This window comes from Engystomops pustulosus, chromosome 3, assembly GCF_040894005.1.
Source record: "Engystomops pustulosus chromosome 3, aEngPut4.maternal, whole genome shotgun sequence".
Taxonomy (NCBI): domain Eukaryota; kingdom Metazoa; phylum Chordata; class Amphibia; order Anura; family Leptodactylidae; genus Engystomops; species Engystomops pustulosus.
Window position 1 is genome coordinate 122,248,685 of NC_092413.1, and position 27,664 is coordinate 122,276,348.

Genomic DNA, 27,664 nt, shown 5'->3' on the forward strand with positions numbered 1-27,664 from the left:
TTTAAGGATTATGGAGGCCACTGTGCTCTTAGTAACCTTGAGTGCTGCATAAATGCTTTTAGAACCTTGCCCAGATCTGTGCCTTGCCACAATACTGTCTCTGGGCAGTTCCTTAGACCTCATGATTCTGATGTGGTCTGACCTGCACTTTGTGATTTTATATAGACAGGTGTGTGCTTGTCAAATAAATTTAATTAAACACAACTGTTCTGAGTAGAACCATCTCAAGGGGGATCAGAAGGAAATGTCCACTAAGGTTCAGCATCCAACCAACCAAGTGTGAAAAACTTGCATTTTCTCAAATGTTGCATTATTCCCAAGAAGACTCATGGTTGTAATAGCTCAAAAAGTGCTTCTACTCAATACTGAGTAAAAGCTCTGAATACTTATGAACATGTTTTTTTCTCACAATGGAGTGCAGAGTGTACATTAATTGGCTGCAATTAAACAGAGTGAAACATTTAAAGGGGTCTGAATACTTTCCATACCCACTGTATGATATGATATGAGGGTACATCTGATTCTCCACCTTTCCAGTTTAGATTTGGTACTAAAGGATAAAATTTATGTAGAAGCTCAGGTGTAGGTACCTGTTCATCAGCATTTTCAACTAGGTATCAGAAAGAGGTCTTGCAAGTTCTAGCCCAAATATTCTGCCATTGTCCTGGTGAGAATAATATACTGTACCTAACTATGATTCCCATAGTCATGTACAAATGAGATGGCATGGTTCTGGTGTTGTTGAGAGTAGAGTATAGGCTGGAGATCAGTCCCTTTGTAGGAGGGAGCAGTTTACACGTTAAGGGATGCAACAGTTCCCTCACCTGAAATGTGCCTGCCTAAGACCAGGGTTTGTAGCTTGCTGAAAGACTATCCGGGAGGTGCAGCGTATATAATATCAGGTTGAGTAGAGAATGCATGGGGGTCAGTTGGAATCGTATTCTACTTTTGAGCCAAATATCCTGAGTGAGATGCATTGGACCTAGTAAAGTTGTGGAAGGTTGGTCAGTTAGGGGTCCCTGAGTTATGGTGGCAGGATGGATCGGGTTCAGGTGCACTTTCTCCAACTGTGTCCATCGATTGTAAGCATGTAATATATAGTATAGTGTAGAAAAAATAATGGATGCTCTTTTATGTGATTATTTAAAGTGCCATTAATGATTTAACATAATTAATATTGGTGTTTTAAGTACGAACTGCATTGTTGGCTATCATTGGATTCATGCCTACAAAAGGAGAAGGTGCCATAGGTTCCCTGGACTACACACCTGATGAAAGAAAAGCACTTGCCAAAAAGTAAGCATAAATAGATTAACTTGCTTGGTCAGTAACCTGGGGATATCCAATATGTAGGTGACAAATTATAGATTGGTAGAATTACCGCAGGTTGTGCACCCACCCTGCTCTAAATGATCACTTATTATATAAACCAAAAATAGTTATTTTTTAACAGCTATCAGAATGGTTAAGGTGAATGTTTAAGGCCTATTTCCCTGGATTTTACAGCATCATACAGCACCTGAAAACTACTAACTATCACTTTTTCATTTTTGATTCCAAGGCCCCCTGTATAAATTTGAACAACATTTAGGAGGAATATTGGATCTAACAAAAGTAACTGTAACCACCTTTTTCTGTTTAAAGGCCCCACTGCTCCCCATCTTCAAAAAAGATAATTGTGCATCGCACAAACATTTCCCACTCCTCTTGTATTTTCAGTCAGGGTTTTGGCGAAGCTCATGTAACTTACTAAAGTAAGCAGCTCCTAGTGCTAAAAGAAACGCAGCAGTATTACAATGCTAGCGTTATCGGAAACCTCTGATAACTCTATCTAACACCACTGGCGGAGTACAATAGAAATGCCGGACTGCTCTCAAAGCGGTCTGGTGTATTCATGAGGGGGGCGTCGGAGGCGCTGCCTCTTCCCCAGACCGCCCCGCTAGCTCCATAGCCCGGGGTGACTGCCACGCGTCATGCAGCAGTTACCGCCCCTGATCTCGCCCACAATCCTGCCCCCTCATGCATACGCCAGACCGCTTTGAGAGCGGTCCTGCATTTCTATTGTACTTTGCAGCAGTGTTAGATAGCGTTATCGGAGGTATCATTGTAACACTGCCGAGTTTGTTTTAGCACTAGGAGTTGCTTATTTTAGTAAGCAGCTCCTATTGCTGATTTTCTGCGTGACAGGTCCTCTTTAAAGTGTAACCGTCATTCTGAGCAAAAAAAAACTAAAATACATAATTCTGCTCCAGGTGTCCCTGGGAATCATTCCTCAATGTATTTTGCCTCTCGGTCCTCATTTAGTACCTCTTGTCCCATAGCAACCAGAGTTTCAAGCTCTCAAAAAAAACTACAATCGGCAAGATGGAGGGGCGGAGCCTGCCTCCTGTCACCTCATCACAAGTGCCTGCTATCTCATATCTATCTATCTACCCTGTTTCCCCTAAAATAGGACATCCCCCGAAAATAAGACCTAGTACAAGTTTGTTCAAGCTAAGAAATATAAAGCCTCCCTGAAAATAAGACCTAGCGGCAGCCATCGCTACAGCTCCCCCCACGCCATACATTAGTATTGGTAAATCATTTAGTTGTTGCAAGAGGTTGTGTGACATGGGGCAAGAAATCATGGGATAAAATCTCTGAATGTTGCTCTGCAAATGTGATACAAGCAGTTACATGGACAAGAAGTGCTGACAAGAAGGGGATCATTTAAAGAAAGTGCTATTGCTAAACATGAGAGATTGGGAACAATTATTCCAATAGAAATAGAGTCACAAACATTTTTTTGCAAGAAATAAGTTTGCAGAGTTATAAGGATGTTAGAGAAGTAGATTTTTTTTTGTTCAACAATAAATGTGAATTATTTTTCATGGAAATATAAGACATACCCTGAAAATAAGACCTAGTGCCTCTTTAGGAGCAAAAATTAATATAAGACACTGTCTAATTTACAGGGAAACAGGGTATCCTATCTATCTATCTATCTATCTATCTATCTCTTCAGCACAGCACATGAGGGCTCAGCTTGGAGTCTCTCCTCTCCTGCCACTTCCTTGTGTGAGGTGATGGGGGAGGGGGGCCTGCAGTTTCTGTCCGTGTGGATTATGTATTTATACAGTATACAAGTGTAGGGAAAGCTGAGGAAAGAGAAGATGAAGGTGTTTGGTTATTACGTTAGTGATGGCTTCTCCCTGCACATGACTGCTGCAGCACTGAGCCATGAGGTAATCAGCTGACTGCAGGGGGAGGGGGGCGTGTCTCCTGTTCGTAGTCTTCTTTCTGAAGACGGAATGTCCATAGTAACAGCTATCTGATTAGTCACTGCCATCTAGGGGAAGTCTGCAGAATACAAGAGGAAGGAGCAAGATTCTAATAATCTAACTAATCCAATTGCAAAAGGGCTTAAAATTACCTGCCCTACAACATATCAAAAGTTTTTTGAAATGACGGTTAAACTTTAAGGTCTGGATCTCTGACAATTTGAATATTGCTTCAATTATATTTTCTGGGCGAACCCACAACGCTTGGTTGTGAAGGGAACATGATCTGTAAGGTTTTCATGGTTTGTTAGGTTAATTTATTTGGTTTATTTATGGGCTGTCTCATACTTATGTGAAATAGGTTGCACATAGTCCTAGACTTGAGTGAAGCTGTACTAGATTAGTGATGATTCTGTTCATCTTCATTATTGTACTTTATTCAGGTCCCAAGACTACTTCTGTGAAGCATGTGGGATAAGTATGAAATCCGCTTTGCTGCCACTTAACTCCGAGTCTAGCCGAGATGACAAAGAAGACCGAGAGCTTGCTCGACAAATCAGTTTTACGGTACTCAGTGATGTATTGAACATGTATTTTATATACAGGCAGTCCCCTACTTAAAAACACTCGACTTACATACGACCCCTAGTTACAAACGGACCCCTGCATATTGGTAATTTATTGTACTTTAGTCCTAGGCTACAATAAACAGCTGTAACCGTTATCAAAGGTGTCTGTAATGAAGCTTTATTGTTAATATTGTTTCTTATGACAACCCAACATTTTTAAAATCCAATTGTCACAGAGACCAAAAGAGTTTTGGCTCGGATTACAATGATAAAATATACAGTTCCGACTTACATACAAACTCAACTTAAGAACAAACCTACAGACCCTATCTTATATGTAACCCAGGGACTGCCTGTATTATATTTTATTGCTGGCTGGGTAAAATGAACACTGTGCATATGTTTATATTTTATCATGAGAACATGTTTGTAACACAAGACAAATTCTGACAAATCTTAATTTTCTGCTTTGAAATCAGGCAGCGTTTGCCCTGATCAATCTGGGACACCTCTGGAAACAGGGCTTATACATCCTTATCCATGGGTGGTCATAAAGGAAATCTACCATCAAAATCTATTATGATAAACCAGGGACACTTACTTATTGAACCAGGCACTGTAATCTTCTTTTATTTGTCATCTGTGACCTCCTTCCTGATAAAATCTACATTTAAAATTATGCTAATGACCCTGAATGGCATCTGGGGCACATTACCAGGGCCCCTCCATGCTGTAGCTTCACAGACTGTTTTACTGCTTAGGAGAACTCCCTCCTCCCCCTTTCCATCTTGTGCTGAAACTTCAGCTGCAGTAAGATTACAAGCAGGAGGAGATGGAAAGTGCTGAGAGAGCAGAGGGGGTTACATTGTAACAGCCTGGAGATGCTCTGGTAACATTCAACTAAAGCCCTTCAGTTGATCAAGATTACCACAGTCACGGTGTCTGGATATAAGTAAGGGCTCCTGGTTTATCATGCTCGATTTTGATGGTAGATGTCCTTTAAAGGGAACCTGTCACCGCATTTTTCACAAATACAGCTAGCGGCAGGTTCCTATTGAGCCCTATTAACTAAATGACACCTTTCTTTTACCTCAGATCCCCATAAAATAGTACTGGGTACTGAAACTTAGTACTGCATATAGCCAGATCTAGAGTGAGTCAAGGTGGGAGGGTTCCCGGTCAGAATCCAGCAGCTCCTTCCCATTCAGCTAGTTATTTTATGTGACCAGGGTTCCATCATCTAAGGCCCATATGCTTCTTAACATTTGCAAACTGTACCCCATGCATATATCGGATCACATAAAAACACAGCATGCTTCCCAGGAGGCATGGCGAGGAGTAGAAGTCCATGGAGGCATGCTGTGATTTCATGTAAAATATGCAGATAGATACTTTACATTTTCATAATTTTGGAGTATAAGCCGACCTGAGCATAAGCCGAGACCCCTAATTTTAACTCAAATAACTGGAAAAATCTTTTGACTAGATTATACGAGGGTGGGAAATGCATTGGTCACAGCCTCCCAGTATATAGCCAGCCAGCCCACTGTAGTATATAGCCTGCCCACCCCCTGTAGCAGATAGCCAGCCCTTAAAAAAAAAATTAACTCGGTATTCACCATTCGGCCTGGGCAGCTCCTCTTTTATCTTCAAGTGCACGTCATGTTCGCTCCGTGTTACTTCAGGCCGGCGCCAGGACCACGACGGCCCCTTGCGCTCGGCCCGGCCGGCGCACAACTATGATGTTGGCCACTGCTTATACTCGAGTATATACGGTAATTTATTTTGATGTTGTGCAGCTTACCAATCAAATCTCAATTTTCCAAAAAATGTGCTGAAAAAACTTAACTCGGCTTGTACTCAAGTCTATTAAAAAACGAACACTGACGCTTATACTCGGGATGGCTTATACTCAAGTATATACGGTAATTACTATGAAGATCTTTAGGGGTTAACAATCTTCCCAAAAGCTGTTTCTGATAGTCTGAGGGGTGCAGATTTAAAAATTGGTTGATATATATATATATATATATATATATATATATATATGGGGTTTCTATTATTTATATGTTCCAAATTTAATTAAAAGAATAATGATCCCCAAAAAATTCTGAAATCTCCTTCAAAATACAGAAAACTGATTTTTAAGTCGTGTGACATCAAAATAATTTATCCAGACATTTCAAAAATTATGAAAACATAAAGCAGATATGTGGGATATGTTATTCAGCAACTAATTTAGGTGGTAAAACTATCTGCCTGAAAACAAGCAAATAAAAGTGTTCAAAAGTTATAACCATATGAAGCGATAAACTGGCTATGTTCTGAAGGGGTTAAATATAAAGATGCATATAACAAAGGTTTAAATTTATATTTATTTTCTTATTTACATATGGTATCATTTTTTTACCATCAGGCTCAAGTAAATCCTCCTGGAAGTTCTCAGACAGATGCAAACAAGCAGCTGCAAAAGTTACCTGAACCAAACCAAACAATTACTACAACTGAGGTTTGTTTTGTTTTTGATTTTATGTTGCAGGTTACTTTGCTGAAATCCATGTTCCCTTTGCTCAATTCCAGTACACAAGTTAGGGTACATTCACACAAATGTGTGCCCAGCAGGGCCGGCTCCAGGTTCAAGTGGGCTTCTGGGCGACAGAGCTCTAGTGGGTCCCTTTTTGGGCCGCCCCCCAGTAGTCACACTGCCGCCCCCCCCCTCCGCCACGTGGACACACGGCCCCTTATCCCCATGTACACATCTCCCCCTCCTGTATACACACTGCCCCCCCTCCTCCCCCTGTATACACACTGCCCCCCCTCCTCCCTCTGTATACACACGTCACAGATGCAGGTCTGTGTTGCCCGGGTTAGCCGGGTGCCGGTGCCGGGCCTGGTGCCCAGGGCCAATTCTAGCCTTTCCATTGCTTGAGGCGAAAATGAAAATGACGCACCTTCCCCTGCAACGGACCCCTGATCCCTTCTACATTCGGGTCACCAAATTTATTGACACAGATCAGTGGCATCTGGTACCTATTCCATCATACAGAGGAATTAATTACAATTTCTCCCTCCTATGATTTATAAATGCTGACTTAACCGACAGTTGTCTTCAGCTCCGTGCAGCACATTTCCGCACTGTACACCCAAATATACCACAGTCAATTACAGTATAATGTCACCTGGATAATATATACCCCAAACAACAAAACTGCCAACACAAATAAAACATCCTATACATAGCCCATTGAATAAATTAAAATATATACAGCACCCACAATTTATTATATTTACCAGACCTCCTTAATTTAAATATAGATAGTATATACAGCCAGACCCCATCACAGATAGTATATACATGAAGGATTACCACCATAGATTGTATATACCGACAGGACCACCCCCCAATTATAGTATATACAGGCACGACACCCATAGATGGTATATACAGGCAGCCGCCCCTCATAGATGGTATATACAGGGAGGATCCCCACCATATATGGAAAGTATATATAGGCAGTCCATCCCCTCCCATAAATAGTATGTACAGGAAGAATCCCTCCCTCCACTTTAGATAGATTGTAAATATATGCAGCCAGAAACCCCTATCCATAAAGAGCATATACAGGCAGCACCCCCACCCCTCTAGATACTAAATACGGGCAGAACCACCATCATAGATAGAATATACTGTTAGGAACCCATTTATGGATAGTATATAAAGGCAGGACCCCCATAAAAAAGTAGATATATAGGCAGAACCCACTCATAGATTTTACCTAGGAGATGGGGTGGGGTGCTCTATCACCAAGGAGAGGATAGCTTCAGAAGCCTCAGGGGAGAGAAGGGTTGGGCAGGAAAGGTGCCTCACCTCAGCCAAATAGAACAGCCGAGTGGACGAGTCAGAGGACAGAGCTGGCTGCACAGTCACTCCTATTTCGGATCATCGCTTTCATGTGCAGTCAAGTGCCACTACTCTCTGCAGCTGGAGGAATTGTGGGAAGGCCAAGGATGGTGCTTGTGGATGGATACTCCTCTTCTGTGCTTCCATCTTGCTGTGGCCGCTGGCATTGCTGTCCAGGACCCAGCGGATGTGATGCTAGCATAGTGGTCATGACTATGAGGTGAGTGGCGATTGGTCTAAGTATCGCCTTTTAAAGGGCTCAGCAATCTGTTGCTGATTTTATCCCTGCGTGTGCTCTCCCGCCTGTAGGCACACATCAGAGCGCTGGAGAGAAGGAGTGCTCACCCCAGTGCCGGGCTGGGGCCTATATTTTACCATGCGCAGTGCAGTGAGACGTGAACCCAGCACACCATGACCAGACACCATAGGCGTCAACGGGGACAAATATCTTGCCACGAAAGGTTCCCATTACGGCTGTGTGAATGTACCCTTAGTCCAATTCTACAGAAGTTAGTAGCAATATTAGCCAATTCTGTGCCAATTCAATTATGTTCCTCCTGCCAGCCAATCTGTGAAGCTTCTTGAACCATTGCATCACAGACAGTAAAAGAGATATTCCCATGAAGACAATATTGTTAAATATACTTAAGATAACAATAACATTCTCTAATTCATTGTTATTAACAAATATGCAGCATTTCACAGATATAATACCAAGTCCTGCTGTTTATGATTTTGTTGCCCCTGGATCTGACCATGAATCTTCTATAGTTGGGTTCTTCTCATGAATGGCTTCTCTTGTCTGCACACTACAGTGCTCGCTGCCTCCTGTCCCTCCCACATGTATTACAAGACTAACTCAGGCACAGACACTTCCTGCCAGCAAGCAGAGACTTACTCTCCAAGTTACAGACAGATAAGGTCTTTATCCATGGCTTGCCAAGGAAGGCATTTGGCAGATCTGACTCTATGGGGTACATTTACTTAGCTGCCCGCTGGAGTTCCCCGAAAGTGCATTGTCCGACGATAATGCACTGTGCCACGATTCACTAAAATTGTGCCCCCGATATCCTGCATGTGTCGCTTCCCCGCTTAGGTGCGACAGAGTTCACCTGTGTGTCTTATAGGCAAGTTAATAGAGCTGAGCGTGTCATTGTGTTTTATATCCTTCTCATGGATCTCATCATCTCTCAACTCTGATCTGTCTCATATCTCATTTTCTATGTGTAATAGACTAGGAGATTGTTCAGAGGCTCAATAAAAAGTGTAGATTAACCTGTACCCTGATAATCCAAACACATTGGGGGTCATTTACTAAGGGCTCGATTCGCGTTTTCCCGACGTGTTACCTGAATATTTCCGATTTGCGCCGATTTTCCCTGAATTGCCCCGGGATTCTGGCGCACGTGATCGGATTGTGGCGCATCGGCGCCGGCATGCACGCAACGGAAATCGGGGGGCGTGGCCGAGCGAAAACCCGACGGATTCGGAAAAACCGCCGCATTTAAAAAAAAAAAAAAAATGTCACTTGGTCCGGCCCGGTGAACTCCAGTGCGTTCAGATGCTTTTCAGCGCAGCAGCGCCACCTGGTGGACGGTGGAGGAACTACCTTCATGAATCCCGGACGGACCCGATTCAGCGCAGAGAACGCGCCGCTGGATCGCGAACGGACCGGGTAAGTAAATTTGCCCCATTGTCAGCACACAGCATCTCATAGCACAGAAGAAATATGAAGTGTCTGGTTAGAGAGTCCCCCCAGAACCCCCCCCCCCCCCCCACTCTGGAATTTGACCATCACTGAGTTATAGGAGCTAAAACCGCAATAAACCTGAGTAAAATTGTAACGTTACGGGGTTAAAATTTGACAACTTTCTTTCATGGGCAAACCACTTTAAAGAGTTAACATGGGGACCTGCTTAACCTCTTCAGGACCACCCATGGATATCTGTCCAGGCAGTCCTGCTTTTACTCTTCAATGGCATACCAGTATGTCATGTAGTGAAATTCACTGTTCCCCCAGCTGAAGCACTCTGACAGGGACCATAGGGTGCAGAGCACAGAGCTTGATTTCTGTGATTGTAGGACAAATGTATTTTAATTTGTGTGCAATGTCTCCCAAATTAATTATAACATAAAGGGCCCCCCTTTTAATTTAAAAATATTAAGAACAGTACCTACAGAGGTCATCTCTATGAAGCTGGCGGAGGTCGCCAAGCGCGGTGCTTGGCAATTTCCATCGGCTCCATTGAGATTCATGCAGCAGAACGGGCATGCACAGCAGTCTGCTCTATTCCTCTCCCGGAGCAACGAGCGGTCCGACTGAGGTACCTGGGACCCCATAGGACCCATCGTTCACCACTGAGATCCCCGCGGTCAGCAAGTTAGGCCCTATCTTGTGGAAAGGGCCTAACTTGATCCATGGGAAAACACGTTTAAACTTGTGTTTGGGAAAGTGGCCCTCCCCAAAAGAGGCTTACAACGAACCTGTCATTTTTAACTGGTGACAGGTTCTAATAGCCTCTGCTGATGCTGCTGCCATTCCCCCAGGACTCGCCACAAGCTGCTGGCAGGGAGACAAGTCATGTAAATTAACCCCTTCCTGCCACAACCCTTTTTTATTTGTGCGTTTTAATTTTTCACTCCCCACCCAACTTTTTTATTTTTCCATGTACAGAGCTGTGTGATGGCTTGTTTTCTGTGTAACAAATTTCACTTCAAAATGGTGGTATTTATTATTCCATGTGTCCTGGGAAGCAGGAATAAAATTCCAAATGCAGTGAAATTGGTGAAAAAAACGCATTTGCACTGTTTTCTTGTGGGCTTGGATTTTACGGATTTAACTCTACGCCCCAAATGACAAGTCTACTTTATTCTTTGGGTCGGTACGATTAAGGGGATAACAAATTTGAATAGGTTTTATAATGTTTTCATACATTTACAAAAATGAAAACCTCCTGTACAAATATTTTTTTAAGTATTTAGCCATCTTCTGGCGCTAATAACTTTTTTATACTTAAGTGTACGGAGCTGTGGGTGGTGTCGTTTTTTGCGACTTTTGATGACTATGGGGATTTTCCTCCTCAATAATTAAAATGTGCTGATCACACAGTGTAATGAAAGAGTTAAAACGAAGCAGCCTCGGGTCCGTGGAAGACCCGAGGCTGTCATGGCGTCGGATCACCATTCCCGGATGACGTCACGTAGAGCGCCAATCATCGGCAAGATTTTCTTCAAGCCGCTGCCAACTTTGCCGTCGGCGATTAGCGGGTTACCACCCGGGAACGGTGCTAGCACCAACCGCGGATGTTACCAGTAAGCCTTTGGTGCAATCTGTAACAAAGACTTACTGGTTATGGAGAGGGCTTAGACCGCGAGCCCTTTCCATACACCCGTACCGGCATGTGACATGGAACCAGTCACCAGCTAAAAGTGACGGATTTGCCTTAACATATGATTTTAGCTATTTTTCTGAATGTAAAACAGTGGTTCCCTAAAATACATTTTAAGAGCGCTTTTTATTTTATGCCCCACATTTTTATATATCACATGTCTGTTTTAGGGTGATGTTAGTGACTGGAGGGGCACATTTTTGGGTACATTTTTATGTATTTTACCTCTTCTTATTTATTTTCACTTTTTATCTCTTTTTCCTCTGCCATAAAGCTGCTGTGGCGCAGGCTTTGAAGGGGTATTCCGGGAATATGTTTTTATTTCAAAATAGTGCAGATAATGATAGTTAACTTTGAAATTCATTAAAGAAAAGTATTTCTTTGTCCTACTTTACTCCCTTCCTTCCCGCACTTAAAGAGCTAAATTATTAAGTGAAATATTATCTAGGTATGTAAGGAGTTAAGCTGTAGCCTTTCCATATCTATCTGCTGTGACTAAAGTTTACTTTTACATGTGCACTATATATTTCTGTAAAGAAAAAAATATTAAGACGACTCCAAACATTTAGCTATGCATAAATGTTATTGAAGTTTTATACATCAGAAGCACAGGTTTTGATATTTTCTGAAATATGATATTTGTTAAAAGCCTTCTGTTTATATAATACTGCTAGTATAATTGAAAGTATTAATTTGGCATTTGCCTAATTCTCTTATGCTGTGGTACTTATATAACACATCCATTATGGGAGTGCATGGAGCCTGGTTCTGAGCCAAGACAGCTGCTACGAGACTTTTGTAAATGCAATCTAAATTCAGTGACAAATTGTGCTCAAATCCTAGATAAGCTGCACTTTATTTATTTGTTTATTTCAGCGGTGGTGGGACAGGGGATTGGTAGAGACAAAAACACGTCTAATAACGTCAGACCATCTGTTGCAGCAAGCTTTGCATTTTACAAGCTTGATAAATGGGGGAATACCTTCCATCTACGACTGTGCACAACATTCATAGGAGAGCTTAAATGCTCCAACTCTCATCTTTGTATTGTATGCAGAAATGTATTAAAAATGAACCCAGTCCCATTGTAATAAATTACATAGCTCATAGCCAGCTCTTCTTTTCTAAGCTGCCTAGTTGTGTTTTGCTGCTTCACTGTTGCTTTAATACAGTTCACTTTATTGTAAACTGACTACATGTCGTTATACTCCAGTATAACACGAAATTTTCAGTCCAAAAAATAGTTGAAAAACCCCAACTCAGCATATACATGAGTGTATAAAAAAAACAACCCTTACATACTCATCTTCGGCGCTCTCCAGTGCTCTACGCGGCTCCTCTTTGCATATAACAAAGTGGACAGAGACGGATCCATGTGCTGTGCTCGCCGGCAAACACTATGATGCGGTTGGGTTGCCGCTGATGACGTCATAGTGTGCGCCGGGAGGCAAAGCGCGGACGATACAGCTCAAGGCTTGGCTTGATACATGCGCTGGCATGCAACCTGTGAACATTCAGCTATTACCTTAACAGTCTATAAGGAGTGCACAGATGTGAGGCAGGAACGCACAGACTCATTCCTCCGCTGCTGGCTGCGTCCTCCTTCATTCCTCTTCATGTCTACTTGTTGTAGATATAGTGGAAAGAGAAAAATATTTACAATTTCTGGCATTTAATAGTATTTGCAATTATTTTAGGGCTTGAACAACAGAAAACTGGTGTACAAGCCCTGATAAGTGTCACGCCATGTACATATAACAGGTGCAAATTATTGCAAACTTTGGCAGCTACATTCATGAATAGTCTGCTGAAGACACGAGAATTTTTTCCTGGACTGAGTTTGTCTTTCTAATCACCCATTAAAAACATACATTCACTGCAGAATAGTCAGTAATGCATTGTGAGGTGGATATATGTTTTCAGTTGATACTAATAAAGGCTCAAATTTTTAATGGATAGTAAAGGCCGTTTTTGTTATTTTCAGTTGAATGTTTCCTTATTTGACTAACGAGTGTACTACCTTTATTACATTTTTCATCATGTTATGTTCGATTCAATAATCTTATTGTAAATTGTATGTTTTTAGTATAGCTACTAATCATTTACGGTATATATCCGCCTAGGCTGAAACTCTGGATGGTCAACCCAATTCTCGTGAAGAGGCTACACAGTCCACACCCACTGTGAACACTTCAAGAAGCCCTAGACAGAGGCGGGCACATCAAAGGAGGAACCCAGCCTCGCCTGGTCTCATTGAGGTTCAGCATCAGGCTGTCAATGGAAGTAACACTGGATCAGCAATTCTCATAGTTGTGCTCACATTTGCATTGGCAGCCCTTCTTTTCCGTAGACTATATTTAGCCAATGAATACATTTTTGACTATGATTTATAATGTTAAGTTCTTTCTGCAGGGAATGACAGGAAGGTTTCAGTAAACTGTGTATATCAGGTTTGTTAAAATCAGTTTACACAATTTAAAGGCTGTTTTTTGGTATACTGTGGCATTTTTGCAGACATCTGCCAAAAATGTTGATGCTTAATATACATACTAGGGATACATGGATGCTTAATATACATACTAGGGATGTATACTAAGCTAGGACTGCAGCACTGTAATTAAAATTACTTTACCGTCCCCTTAAGGAAGAATAACTCTATGTGACATCTTCCATTTACTGCTGTGTCAAGCTATGTGTGTGTTTATCTGCGATGTAGAATGACTGTTGATTAGCTTCTTATCCGCCTTTATACAGTCAGCACTGTCCTAGGCTAGCTTTGGACAACTGAGTCTTATGAGACAGACTGATTGCTATGGACATATTGCCTAACAGCTTCTTTTCATAATCACCTAGCATGTTCCTAACTTTCTTTACCATTTTGTGTTATATTACATTTTCCAGCTCAGGGTAGTCATGTTTTGAATGGGTTGTACCATGATGACACATTATTTCCTATTGAAAGAATATGTGATAAACATTGGAATGCTTGCGCCCCCACCAAACATAAAAACAGTCCATTAATTTCCTTACTAAGTTCCATTGAGTTTATTGACTGCACCACCAGTGCTGCATTAAAGACAGACATAAGGAACACCCTTTCTCTTGTTTCCTGGAGTTTGGTCACCCACACAATAGACACTTGCCTCCATTTCTTGGTATAGGTGCTAAGTTGTAGGCTTGGTATAATGCTTTTAAGACATGCACTTAATACATTTAGGTGGTAATGATAATGGGGGTCATTTACTTACCCGGTCCTGTCGCGATCCAGCGGTGCGTTCTCCGACGAGGGTTCTGGTCTTCCGGCGATTCACTAAGGTCATGCGCCCGATGTCCACCAGGTGTTGCTGCTGCGCCGAGGTCCGCCGGAGTTCACCAACTTATTCCCGGTGCATGTGAGTGATTGATTTTGCGACACAATTCGTTTTTTAAATTCCACGTTTTTTCCGAATCCGTCGGGTTTTCAGACGGCCACGCCCCTGATTTCTGTTGCGTAAAAGCCAGCGCTGAAATCCAATCGCGTCTGCCGAAATTCCGGTGGAATTCGCCGTAAAACGGAAAAAGTTGGGAAACCCGACGAAAGTGCCCCATTGCCTTTTGGCATGGTATCACAATTCCATCATGGCTGCCAGATCTGCGGAGTACGTTCCACATGATTTTTAACTAGGTTATCTTCCCCAAAAGTTGCAAGACCTCAATTTTCAAATTCCTTGCTCTATTTTTTGCACTGGAATGTAGAATATGTGGCCATTATGTATTATTATTGAAAGTACTCGTCTCCTTAGAACAAGGATTAGTTTTGAGTGGTTATTATTGAGTGTGAGTGGGGTTGTTATTGAGTGAGTGTAATTACTTTTATCATTAGAACTCCTTAAACGGGTTGTCTTAAGTTTGCAGCTTAGCTGAGTATACTCAGCAAATCCCAGTGGATTTCCCAGTGATTAAGAACAATAGGGCCTTGTGTACAGAATATTACTGTATATTACCTACTTTAAATATAATGGTGGCTCCTTATTTGACAAAAGACCCATTTAATGTAATTGGTAAGATTTGTTACAATTTAAAAAAAAAAAACCTATTTATTTGGTTATAAAGTTAAACAACTTGGATTTCAAATCTAGCTTTAATATTTTGTCCCTTAAAAGAAAACTTGAATGGGATATCGATCCACCACAGTGCACGGGGACAGAACTCCATGCATCATAGTGATATATGATGCAAGGAGTCCATTCTTACCCGCTAAATATTGATTACAGTTTGGCGCTGCACTTTATCAGAACAAAGGGACTCTTTATGTTATTTATCACTATTTTGTCCTGTCCTGGTGCTATGGTGGGTCTGTTTAATCTGGCCACTACAGGTCTGTGATTAGTGGACTAACCACAGTCCTCTGTTTTAACCCTTATAGTATGGGACTTATAACACTATTATCCATATTTTCCCACAATTATTACAAAGTTCCACAAAGGTAGGAAATCTTTACATTAAGGGATTGAGTGTCTTCAGGGTAACAAAATAAATGATAACTGAAGTCTTTATTTAACCATCTCCTTCTATTCATAATCCTTTTTTCTGATCTTTTAAGAATGGGGCCCAGAATAATATTTTTTTATTGTTTGTAGATGACAGTATCCGTATCCTTTTAGGTTTCTAAAATATATTCAACTGTATATCTTGCTTTTAATTTAAAGTGATTACATGAATATTCATTTAATAATGGCATTTGTTCTAATGTTCTGTATGTAATGACCTAAAATTATTGTTCTCTGAAAAATATATAAGCAATAAATAAAAATCTTGTATGCATTTAAATGTCACTCCGATAGTATTTTTTATGTCAACAAAACAAATGGCTCTTGTTATGGAGGACTTGTACTTTCATTACATTTAACCAACAGTTCCTCTTCTATACACTGTCGATTAAAAGACTAATCTTAAAAATTCTCCTCTCTGGCACTCATATTTACTAAGAGGCTCCACCTTCTTAGTAGACCGGATGTAAACTTCGCCCGTTCAGACATAAGACCAGGGTGTTAAAGGGAACCTGTCACCAGGAGACCCATTTTTAGCACTCCCCCAGTCCCCACAGAGCAGAGTACATGCATGAAACATGTGAACTTTTCAAATATATGAATAACTCCCAACACTCGGGATTGGCGGTAGAGGAGCAGGGGGCGTCGCTAAGCCCAGTGATGGGTGTTTTCGTATATTTGAAAAGGTCACATGGAGTAGCTGTTTCCCAAAGGTGGGGGGGAACTGCTCCTTTCCAGCCACTCCCAATAGGCAACTGCCTAGTCACACAGCAGATGCTTTTTTTCTGTAAAACCAATTTTTAATACAAAAACACTTTGGCAGTGTATGTACTATGCTCTGTGGGGACTGGGGGAGTGCTAAAAATGGATCTTCTGGTGACAGGTTCCCTTTAAACTGGCAGAAACTATGCACAGATTATGCACTTCATGTTACTATTATAACACACACGATCGGATTGTGTCGCATCGGCGCCGGCTTGCATGCGCTGAAAAATGGGGCGTGCCCCTCGGAAAACCCAACGGATTCAGAAAAATTGCGCTATTTAAAAAAATAAATAAATTTGTGTCGCTTGACACACACTTACATGCACCAGGAATAGGATGGTGAACTCTGGCAGACCTCGGTGCAGCAGCAACACCTGGTGGACATCGGACACGCGACCTTAGTGAATCGCCGGGTCTTGCTGCAGCGGGTGAGCACACAGCCATAGGAATGAGGCCTCAAAGGGAGCCCTTTATCTGCCTGTGTCCCTAAACCCATGGGTGTGGCCAGTGAGGAGTGGCCGTTTTACTATAAAACACTTTGAAATTTGTGTACTCTATTCTTTATAGGGACATGGGGGAGCCAGATAAAGGGTACATGGGGGATTAAGAATACATTCACATTCATGTCAATGGAAATTTTTGCGGGGGAAAAAAAGCATAATAAATTTGTAGCTGTACTCTGTTAGTGTTGGGCCCTTATCACATCAGATCACATCCCTTTAAAGGATAAAGCTTTACACCAATTAATTAAAACTCAGGAAGGGGTATGACTTATCTTGTTTAGCATTCCCTCTTTTATGTGGAATCTCAACCATGATTGAAAAAAATGCTCCAACCTCAAGTACAAATGACCTGAACAGAGCCAATTTTTGAGGTCAAACTGAAAGGCTCGAGTGGGAGCATCACTTTAAAAACTCCTTTATTAGGTTATAACTTTTGAACACTGTTACTTATCAAAGCAATTCTGAGATTGTTTTTTTTCTCCACATGTTGTACTTCATTTTAGTGGTAGATTTTGGCTGATAAGTTTTGCGTTTATTTACAAAAAAAAGAAAAAATTATGAATTTTTGGAAAAAATTAGCCATTTTTGAAATTCTAAATCATTGCATTTTCAGGCACATAGATTTACCACCTAAATAAGTTGCTGACTAACATTTCCAATATGTCTAATTCACATTTTCATATTTTTTGAAATGATAATTTATTAATAATTTTGTCACATGGCTTACAAATCGAATATCGATTTTCCATATTTTCAGAATTGACTATTTTGGGGATAAATACCATTTTGAATGAAATTTTACAAATTTAACATCAAAACCCCCTATATAATAAACACATTTTCAAATCTGCACCCCTCAAAATATCAGAACCAGCTTTTGGAAGATTGTTAACCCCTTCAGATCTTAATAGTAATCAAATCAAAATGAAGGTGAAATTTAGAATGGTCAAATTTTGTTGGTTATATGTTCATTTAGCCCTAAAATTTACACACATCCAAAAGATAAAAAGAGAAAACCCACCTTACATTATGTTCTACATTTTCTCCCGAGTAGAGGGACCCACCTCATGTGGAAGTTACTTGTTTTATGGGCGCACAGAGAGGTGCAGCTGCCAGGATTTTAGTTTTCCCATTGATCCCTTTTGTAGGCAATAAAATTTTTAGCTGTTTCGTTATTGGGGCCATGAGATGGCATTTTTTTTGCGGGATGAGATGCTTTTCCAGTGTTACCATTTTGGGCTTGTTATTCCATATTGTTGAAAATTAAGGAACTTTTTTTTGAGGGCAGGAGTAGAAAAGCATCAATTCTGTACTGGATTTTTTTTTTTTTTTCACCGTATATCCTAATAATCATGTTATCTTTATTCTATGGTTCAATACGATTACGGGGATACCATACATGAATATTTTTTCTTAAGTTTTACTGACACTGTGCCTTTAAGATGATGTCACAGACGCCATCTTTCAGGCAGTGCCTACAGGCAGCTCTGGGGGTCCTGATTGGATTTCAGGGCTGCCGTAGCATACGATCGGCGCCCCCTGAAAACGACCCCCCGAAAACAGCTCAGATCTCAAGCTGAACAAGCATCAGCTCTGCATCTGATGTATCGGACGTCCGATATATCGTACGCAGAGCGCTAAGGGGTTAAAGAGGACCTGTCACCAGATTTTGACCACCCTAACTATAACAATGCCTGCTGATAAAGGGTTACAAGTCCTCCCCTTATCACCTAAAATTAGCTGCCAGTGAGGGCCTGTACCTTAATAACAGATATTTTTCTGATGTGCAAATTAGCTTTTGTGACTCATGTTTCCTGGCTCTGACTCTTCTGATATATAAAGGGGCACAGTTTGCTATTGTTAAGAGGCTAAAGGTCCTGAGATGATGTCAGGGTGGTCACATGACATGAACTGCTAAATAGTAAGGAGGCATGGAGAGGAGTAGATGGGAGGGGCCATGTAATATAAGATAAGAGGTGATTTATGTGGATATATGGTATATACTTGTGTATAAGCCAATTTTTTTCGGCACAAAAATGTGCTGAAAAACCTCACGAGTCAATAAAAAAAAAGAAAATTATATGCTCACCCTCGGCGGCCACAATGTGCGGCGCGACTCCCCGATGTCCACACTGCTCCGCTTCTTTTTTTCCTCGCTGCTCCGCTTCAAATTTTCGTCTTCTTTAAAAGCCTGCAGGTCGCGACCACTACATCTCCCGGCCGGAAGGCGCATACCATGACGTCAGCAGCAGCCGAGTCATAGTATGCGCCTGCTGGGAAAGAAAACATGGCCACGCCCTGCGGGCTTTTAAAGAAGACGGAAGATTGAAGAAGAGCCGCGAGGATGGAAGAAGGGTGGACTGGCTGTATACCACAGGGGGCAGGCTGGGCTGGCTGTATACCACAGGGGGCAGGCTGGGCTGGCTGTATACCACAGGGGGCAGGCTGGGCTGGCTGTATGCCACAGGGGGCAGGCTGAGCTGGCTGTATGCCACAGGGGGCAGGCTAGGCTGGCTGTATATCACTGGGGGCAGGCTGGGCTGGCTGTAAACTACATGGGTCAGGCTGGCTATATACTGGGAGGCTGTGACCAATGCATTTCCCACCCCCGGCTTATACTCGAGTCAATAGGTTTTCCCAGTTTTTGGTGGTAAAATTAGGGGTCTCTGCTGGGTCGGCTTATACTCAAGTATATACGGTCCGTGAAACAATTTTTTGCTAAAAGAAGGGTGTCAGTCAGTTAATAAAGCTCTATAGGAACCTGTCACTGTCTGTATATGTGAAAGTGTGGTTACAGGTTCCCTTTAAAACAATCAATTGGGATAGAAAAAAAATCTTAACTATTGACACTATCTAATCAAATGGTCACTTTTTTAAAGATTTTTGGAAATTAAATAAACAGAACCTACAACACTCATACTGCATAACGTGAAAAGGTTACAAAGTGATTCCTAAATCATAGTTAATTCTTTCTCATTATTTTAAGTTCACAGGAACCGTGGCAATTTATTTGAATGCCATTTTTTCTACATTCTCTTAAATGATTTCTTATTCCATACAGAGAATACTTGTTATTACTGTAAAATTATCATTTATACCAGTAGATGGCACTTTTCCTTTAAAAATAAAGCTGAAAGATCTTTACTGATTTTGTAATAGTCATAGACTACTTGCCTGCATAATAAAGCTAAACCATAAAAATAAAACAAGGACTCTCATATTTGTGTAATACACAGATGAACAAAAGGGTAACACCGTTTGGAAGTCTTGACTTCATGCTCCATATCTCACCATCCACTACAGCTTTATAGACAATCTTCTTGGCTATCTCATAGTGAATCTTTTGATCCCTGGCTGAATTTGTAAGTTTGCCCACTGACAAAGACTTGAACAGTCTATAATTTTAAGGGTAGGTTAATTTTAAAATTGAGACATAGAATATAAAAAAAATGTATTTTGCTGAGAAAAATAAGTATTTGATTCCCTACCATTAACTTCTTGTGCTGCAGTGGTATTACATCAGGCAGAAGGATGGATAAAGAGCTGAAGGACCAGAGGGGGAGACAATGTAACAGCCTGTGAATCAACAGCATGGAGGGGCTCTAGTAACGCCCCCAGAGCCATTCGGGCTTATTACCCTGTTTCCCCTAAAATAAGACATCCCCCGAAAATAACACCTAGTACAATTTTGTCCAGGCTTAGAAATATAAGGTCGCCCCTGAAAGTAAGACCTAGCGGCCGCCATTGCAGCAGGTCCCCCCACGCCATACATTAGTATTAGGAAATCTTTTAGATGCTGCATGAGGCTGTGACATGGGGAAGAAATCATGGAATTAAATCACTGGCTGTTTTGCTGCAAATGTGATACCAGCAGCTTCCAGGATAAGAAGGGTCATTTATGGAAAGTGCATTTATTAAACATGAGAGATTGGGGCCAATGATTCTAATAGAAATGGAGTCACAAGACATACAGCATGAAATTCAGAGTTTGGAGAGTCAGAAGGATGTTAGATTTTTTTTTCAATGATAAATGTATCTGCCTGAAAGCGCAATGATTTAGAATTTCGAAAATGCCAAATTAAAAAAAAAAAAATCATCATTTTTTCTTTTTTTTAAAAAAAATAACTCAAAATTTAACAGACAAAATTTACCACTAAAATTAAGTACAACGTGAGGAAAAAACAATCTCATAATTGCTTTGATAAGTACAGGCAGTCCCCGGGTTACGTACAAGATAGGTTCTGTAGGTTTGTTCTTAAGTTGAATTTCGGAACTGTATATTTTATAATTTGTAACCCTAGCCAAAATTTTTTTGGGCCGTGTGACAATTGGATTTTAAAAATGTTGGATTGTCAAAAGAACTAGGATTAACAATACATCTTAATTATAGACACCTTTGATAACTGTTACAGCTGTTTATTGTAGCCTAGGACTAAAGTACAGTAAATTACCAACATTCAAAGGTCCGTTTCTAACTAGGGGTCGTCTGTAAGTCGTGTGTTCTTAAGTAGGCCGCCTGTAATAGTGTTCAAAAGTTATATATTAGGGCATAAGCAGGCAGGAGGAATCTACCAACAGATCTACTTCTGATAGTAGATTCTTCATGGTAGGTTTCTTTTAAGACCTTCAGCAGCCAAGACACATGACAGTCTCTTCAGATATTCCCTCCAAACTGCTACCATCGATTTCAAGGAAAATAAACGGAAATCTATTTAATTAAAAATATATATATATATATTTGCCTGTGGGAAGCGAGGACATACAGTAAATGATTTAACCAGGAAAGAGGTGCTCCTTAACCAGATATAGTAAGCCATGTACCATTAGGGTGTGGTCACATGTACCGCTAGTGCATAACTTGGCCCGACCACATTTACGTTTTTATGGAAATGCATGCGATCGCTAACCAGAATGTGGTGTCTTGCATTAAAACAATGCAAGACAAGGGGTTCTGGTTATCGACCGCTTCCATTTCCATATATACGCATGTGTCATACGACCAAAGCCCGCCCACGTACGTTAGTAAACGCAGTGCTAGCTGTATGTGTGACCGCACCCTTACCATAAATATCAGTTGTTGATCGACAAAACCAGATGTTTAAGGCCAAGAGGAATAGGACCACATCATTCGCTAGCAAATCAGAATATGAGTGAGAAGCTGCCACCAATTTACCCACATGGATGAAATCCATTAAACCCCACAGTTTGGAAAGCAAGCAAACAGATGCAAAGAGAAATTGGAGGAAATAGTACTGCAAGGCCTTAAAGTGAGCCTGTCAAATTTTATGCTATTAAAATACTAACACCCTCAGGTAAGGTATAAATTGTCCTTCCTTTTTAAATCTTGCCCTTTTATCTATAGAAAAATCTCCTCTAAAGTCATGTGAAAATGATCAGAAGAGAATCATATCTGACTAAGAGTAAGAGGGTAAAGGGAGACAATCACTTCACTAGAGTTATTAGTAGGCATATCTGGGGAACTGGATTTTTATCTGCAGTTTATATTTCCAACTATTTCTTTAACTGCCTGTATTTATCTCTTCTGTAGATCACAAGTGAAAGGTGAGATTCTTATCTTTAATATCACACCACGTATGTTTCTAGATACTATAGAACCAAAGATAGGTGCTTCTGAAGTGACACTCCTTATGAAACCTCTAAACGTTACTTATCTCAGTCAAAATATGACTGCTCTGTTCATTTTCAACTGACTTTGGAGTGAAAATTAACCTGCAAAGAGTTATATCAGTCTAGAACAACACAGTCCATAGCAAAAGGCAACTCATCCTGTAAAACATAAGTATGTTGGATTAAACAAAACTTGCCCCAATCTTTTTTGGATACAACACCGACACAAACCAACAAATTAGAAGAAGGTAGCTCCTTAAATGGAACAGTTAAATGTCAGTTGTTTTTGTGTAAAATCACCGCCTCAACTCCTTATCATATTAGCACCTGGCAGAGCAGCCATGCATCTTATTTAAAGGAAATAATCAATCACTTAAAAAAAAACAAAAAAAACATATAAGAATACTCACCTACACTCCTCTTCATCTTGATCTCGGCGCTTGTCTTCACTAAGCTTGATACGGGATCAGCTAGAAAAGAAACTTATAATTAATGGCATGGAGTGTGAGGACAAGATGTCCAGTGTTTTGGATTGCTTATTATGCACGCCCCGTGTGGAGAGAGGTAATGTCACACAAGAGGTGTGAATTTATCTAGTCCCTACCCTCCGTGCTGCTAATTATAAGTTCCTTTTCTAGGTGATCCCGGCATAGCAAGCTTAGTGACAATTGTCAGGATCAAAATCAAGAGGAGTGCAGGTGAGTAACTTTCGATTTTTTAGTTTTTTTTTTTAAATGGTTGATTTTCTTTAAGCTTAAAATATACACTGGAAATCAAAATTAGAAAACAACAAACTCACAAACTCATTGCGGTCCTCCAAGACCAAACTCCTGATTAGCAGAAGGAATCAAAAGGCTAGAGTCATCTGAGGAGCTTGTTGTATTGTTAAGACTGATGGTTATGTTATATAGAATCGTTCCCCTAAATCTCTTCCTCATCCAATCCCTTCCCTTCCTTGGTTGAACTTGATGGACATGTGTCTTTTTTCAACTATATAAACTATAAGTCAGTGATGGCGAACCTTTTAGAGACCAAGTGCCCAACCTACAAACTAAATCCACTTATTTACCCTGAAGTGTCAACATGGCTTTTAAACAGTAACTTATTGCTACTTTTTCTTCCACGTCTTTTAATCGTATCAGCCCCCTATACAGTTGACCACCAATACAGTTGAAAGAAGGAGGATTGGTGGGTCCAGCAGGATGACCTCCAAAGATAATGCAGTTCTGTCAACACCTTTTCACTTTTCCCGCAGTTCCAAACAGCCAATAAAATGTTGCTTTAAAATAGCGCTGAGAGCAGCATCTCTTAAGTTGCCTGGGACAGCAAGAAGATTTGGTGGATTCGGTCATACTTGGTGAACTTGGGCAATGGTCTGAGTGCCCACAGAAATGGTTCCGAGTGCCACTTCTGGCACCTGTGCCATAGGTTCGCCACCACTGCCAATGTTCCCAAAGGAAGAAATTAAAAGGCTGCAAAAATATATTAAAAGATACATCTGGAAAGGTAAACCTCCGAGGCTGCCTTAGGACATGCTTTATGCCCCAAAATTTCTAGGAGGGGCAGGTTATCTGAATTTGTGGCGATATCATGATGCTATACATGTAGAACCTCTGTAAAATCTTTTGGCAAAATATAAAGCGTGGAAAGTGGATAACCATAGAAGAGTAAGGAAGACATCTCTGAAAAATGTAATAGTCGGAGAATGGGTAGGGGGGGTCTTATTAACATGACTATGCTGGATAACACAAAGGTGATGTTAACGGCATGGCACTCCTATCACTCACAGAGAAAAGCGCTGTCTCTTGGGAGACAAGAGGTCAGGTGAGACTCTCTAAGTTTGTGTATCACAGACTTGTCCCAGACTAGGTGGAATTATGCAAACATTCGCTTAACCCCTTAACGACCTGGCCCTTTTTAGTTTTTTCCCTTCCATTTTTCCCTTATTTATTTTTCCACATAAAGAGCTGTGTGATGGCTTATTTTCTGCGTAACAAATTGCACTTCACAGTGACAGTATTTAATATTCCATGCCGTGTACTGGGAAGCGGGAAAAAAAATCCAAATGCATTAAAAATGATGAAAAAACACATTTGCGACTTTTTCTTGTGGCCTTGGATTTTACAGCTTTCACTGTGCACCAAAAATGACATGTCTACTTTATTCTTTGGGTCGATTTGATTACGGGGATAACAAATTTGTATAGGTTTTATAATATTTTCATACATTTACAAAAATTAAAACCTGTACAAAATTATTTTTTTCTGATTTTGTCATCTTTGAGGCAAATAACTTTTTCATACGGTGTACGGAGCTGTGGGTGGTAACATTTTTTGCGACTTTAGATGGCGTTTTCATTGTTATAATTGTTAGGACTGTACAGCCTTTTGATCACTTTTTATAATATTTTTCAAAATGGCAAAAAATTTTGACTTTTGGTGCTATTTTCCGTTACAGGGTTAAATGCAGTGAAAAACCGTTATTATATTTTCATTTTGGCATTTTCAGACGCAGCGATACCTAATGTGTTTATGATTTTTACTGTTTATTAATATTTATATCAGTTCTAGGGAAAAGGGGGTGATTTGAATTTTTAGGGTTTTTTTTATAATAATTTGTTTAATAACTTGATTTTATTTTTACTTTTACTATTTTTCAGACTCCCTAGGGTACTTTAACCCTAGGTTGTCTGATTGATCCTATTATATACTGCCATACTGCAGTATTTTCCTCCTCATTCATTACAATTGTAATGAATGAGGACATTCATTGTAATGAATGGGTTAACCCGAAGCTGCCATGGCAACGAATCGGCGCTCCCCGTGACGTTATCGGGGAGAGACGATCCGCGGCAAGATGGCGGCACCATCTTTTTGAAGCCGCCGGCAGCATTGCCGGCAGTGATCGACATGAAAACACTCGTGATCAGTGCTAGCTCCTGGCTCGCTCCCCTATGTTGTGCGCGCGCGTCCCCGGCTGCTAGGGCGTGCGCACGGCACCTTCTCCAAATTTAAAGGGCCAGTGCGCCATTAATTGGCGCTGGCCATATTGCCCAATTCTACATAAGCCTGCCTCTTCCTGTAACCCTTGCCAGATCTTTGTGACTCATAGCCTAAGAGAAAGCATCCAAGCGATTATTCCTGCGATCCTGTGTATTCCTGCGTTCCTGTGTGTTCCTGCGTTCCCGTATATTCCTGTGTTGCCGTGTTACCCGATTTCCTCTGTGTTGCTGTGTTCCGTGTGCCTGTGTTCCCGCTCCCACCTGCCTTGACCTCCCGTTGCTGACCTCGGACTTGGACTTGACGTTGCATCTCTGCCACCTGCCCTGACCCAGTGCCTGGACCTGACTATGTGATTGTCATCTGCTAAGGTACCTCGACCTCGGCTGCCACCGCGGGCTGGTCACACCTGTGGAACGACCTGGTGGTATCCTGCCGCAGCAAGTCTAACCCGCTTTGCGGCGGGCTCTGGTGAAAACCAGGTGCCGCTTGGGCTCCGGTCCCAGGTTTCGGCTAGTTCCATCTCCTGCGGAGGTCCAGAGGATCCACTGATCCTGACAAGGATATTTATAAAATGTATAACATTCTGAAGGACGAATTCCTCAATTATAAGAAAATAGAATCACTTTTAAGATCGGATATTGCACGGGAAAAGCTGTCTACTGACAATATAAATTTGCTGAAATTCATAAAATTTCTGAAAGCAGGAACTAAATATAAAAGTGGAATCTCAATAGCATATAGGGACATGATTACCATTAGTCATTTAAATAACAAACTAACCTATGTGTAAAGTGGGAATCGGATATTGGGAAGACCATTCCAGTAAAAGTTTGGCTCTCCTCACTAAATGAGGTACAAAACAGTTTAAATTGTCTTAACCACAGTGAATGCTTTTACAAGATTATATCAAGGTGGTACCTGCCCCCTAACATGTTGGGAAATATTTATGATAACTTTTCTAACCTATGTTGGAGAGGGTGTGACAGATGCAGGCGGTCCCCTACTTAAGGACAATCGACTTACAGACGACCCCTAGTTAAAGACGGACCCCTTTTCCCACTGTGACCTCTGGTGAAGCTCTCTGGATGCTTTACTATAGTCCTAGGCTGCAATGATCAGCTGTAAAGTGTCTGTAATGAAGCTTTATTTATAATCCTTGGTCCAATTACAGCAAAAAAACTTTGACACTCCAATTGTCACTGGGGCAGAAAAAACTTTTGTCTGGATCTACAATGATAAAATATACTGCTTCGACTTACATACAGATTCGACTTTAGAACAAACCTTTTGACCCTTTCTTGTATGTAACCCGGGGACTGTCGATATTTAACAGGGGATTGTGTTGCATGCGATTGGATGGACCTAAGCGGGAAAGCGTCACATGCAGGATAGCGGACGCATGATCTTAGTGAATCGCGGCAGAGTGCATGATTGTTGAAAAGTGCACTTTCTGTGAACTCCTCCGGACGGGTAAGAAAAGGTGCCCCATATATTGAGGACCCAGAAAAGGGCCTAAAATGAATTCTGAACCACACACTGAAAAAATGAAATTATTTATTTACAGCTCTCCGATCTGTTTCTTTTCTATGCACTGCCACTCACTGTGTACTGATGATGAGTAGGTTTACTTATTTATTTTCAGTAGGACTCTTCACGTCACATAGAATAGATAGTACTGCATGGTACTGGCAGGCTGAGCGTCTGTGCTATCTGACAGTGCTGTGGACTTTGGCAGCTGCAGAAATGAAAGGGAACCTGTCATCAGCAATTGGTCTCATAAACCACTACCTGTATATTGTCAAATAGTGAAATGCCTTCTAGTTTTTGATTCTTTCATGGGTCATGGGTTATCATCCAGAAAATCATCTTTGAAGTGAGCTGTAAATTGGTTGCATAAAGGCAGATAGTTTAACACTGAAGTCAAGGTGGCGAGCTCTGATCGCTTCCTCCTCTGTGGCTGAAATCATGCAGTGATGTCTCTGGATGCAGGGATGTCAACTATAGTAAAGGGGGCTCTCTGAGGACGTTATACAACCAATTTACATCCCACTTCAAAGTTGATTTTCTGTTTGGCAACATATTGGAAGTGGTTTATTAGGTCATTCATCTTGCCTCAAG

General features: G+C 41.1%; 1 protein-coding gene across 1 annotated transcript in view; it reads left to right on the forward strand.

Moving 5' to 3' along the window:
* UBE2J1 (ubiquitin conjugating enzyme E2 J1) overlaps positions 1-15,928 on the forward strand; it is a 35,603-nt gene extending 19,675 nt beyond the window's left edge. Inside the window, exons 5-8 of the mRNA XM_072141965.1 lie at positions 1,191-1,296; positions 3,704-3,827; positions 6,246-6,338; positions 13,243-15,928. Coding sequence (XP_071998066.1) covers positions 1,191-1,296; positions 3,704-3,827; positions 6,246-6,338; positions 13,243-13,512 — 593 coding nt within the window. The 3' untranslated portion in view covers positions 13,513-15,928. The remainder of the gene's footprint in view (positions 1-1,190; positions 1,297-3,703; positions 3,828-6,245; positions 6,339-13,242) is intronic.
* Positions 15,929-27,664: the final 11,736 nt, after the last annotated feature.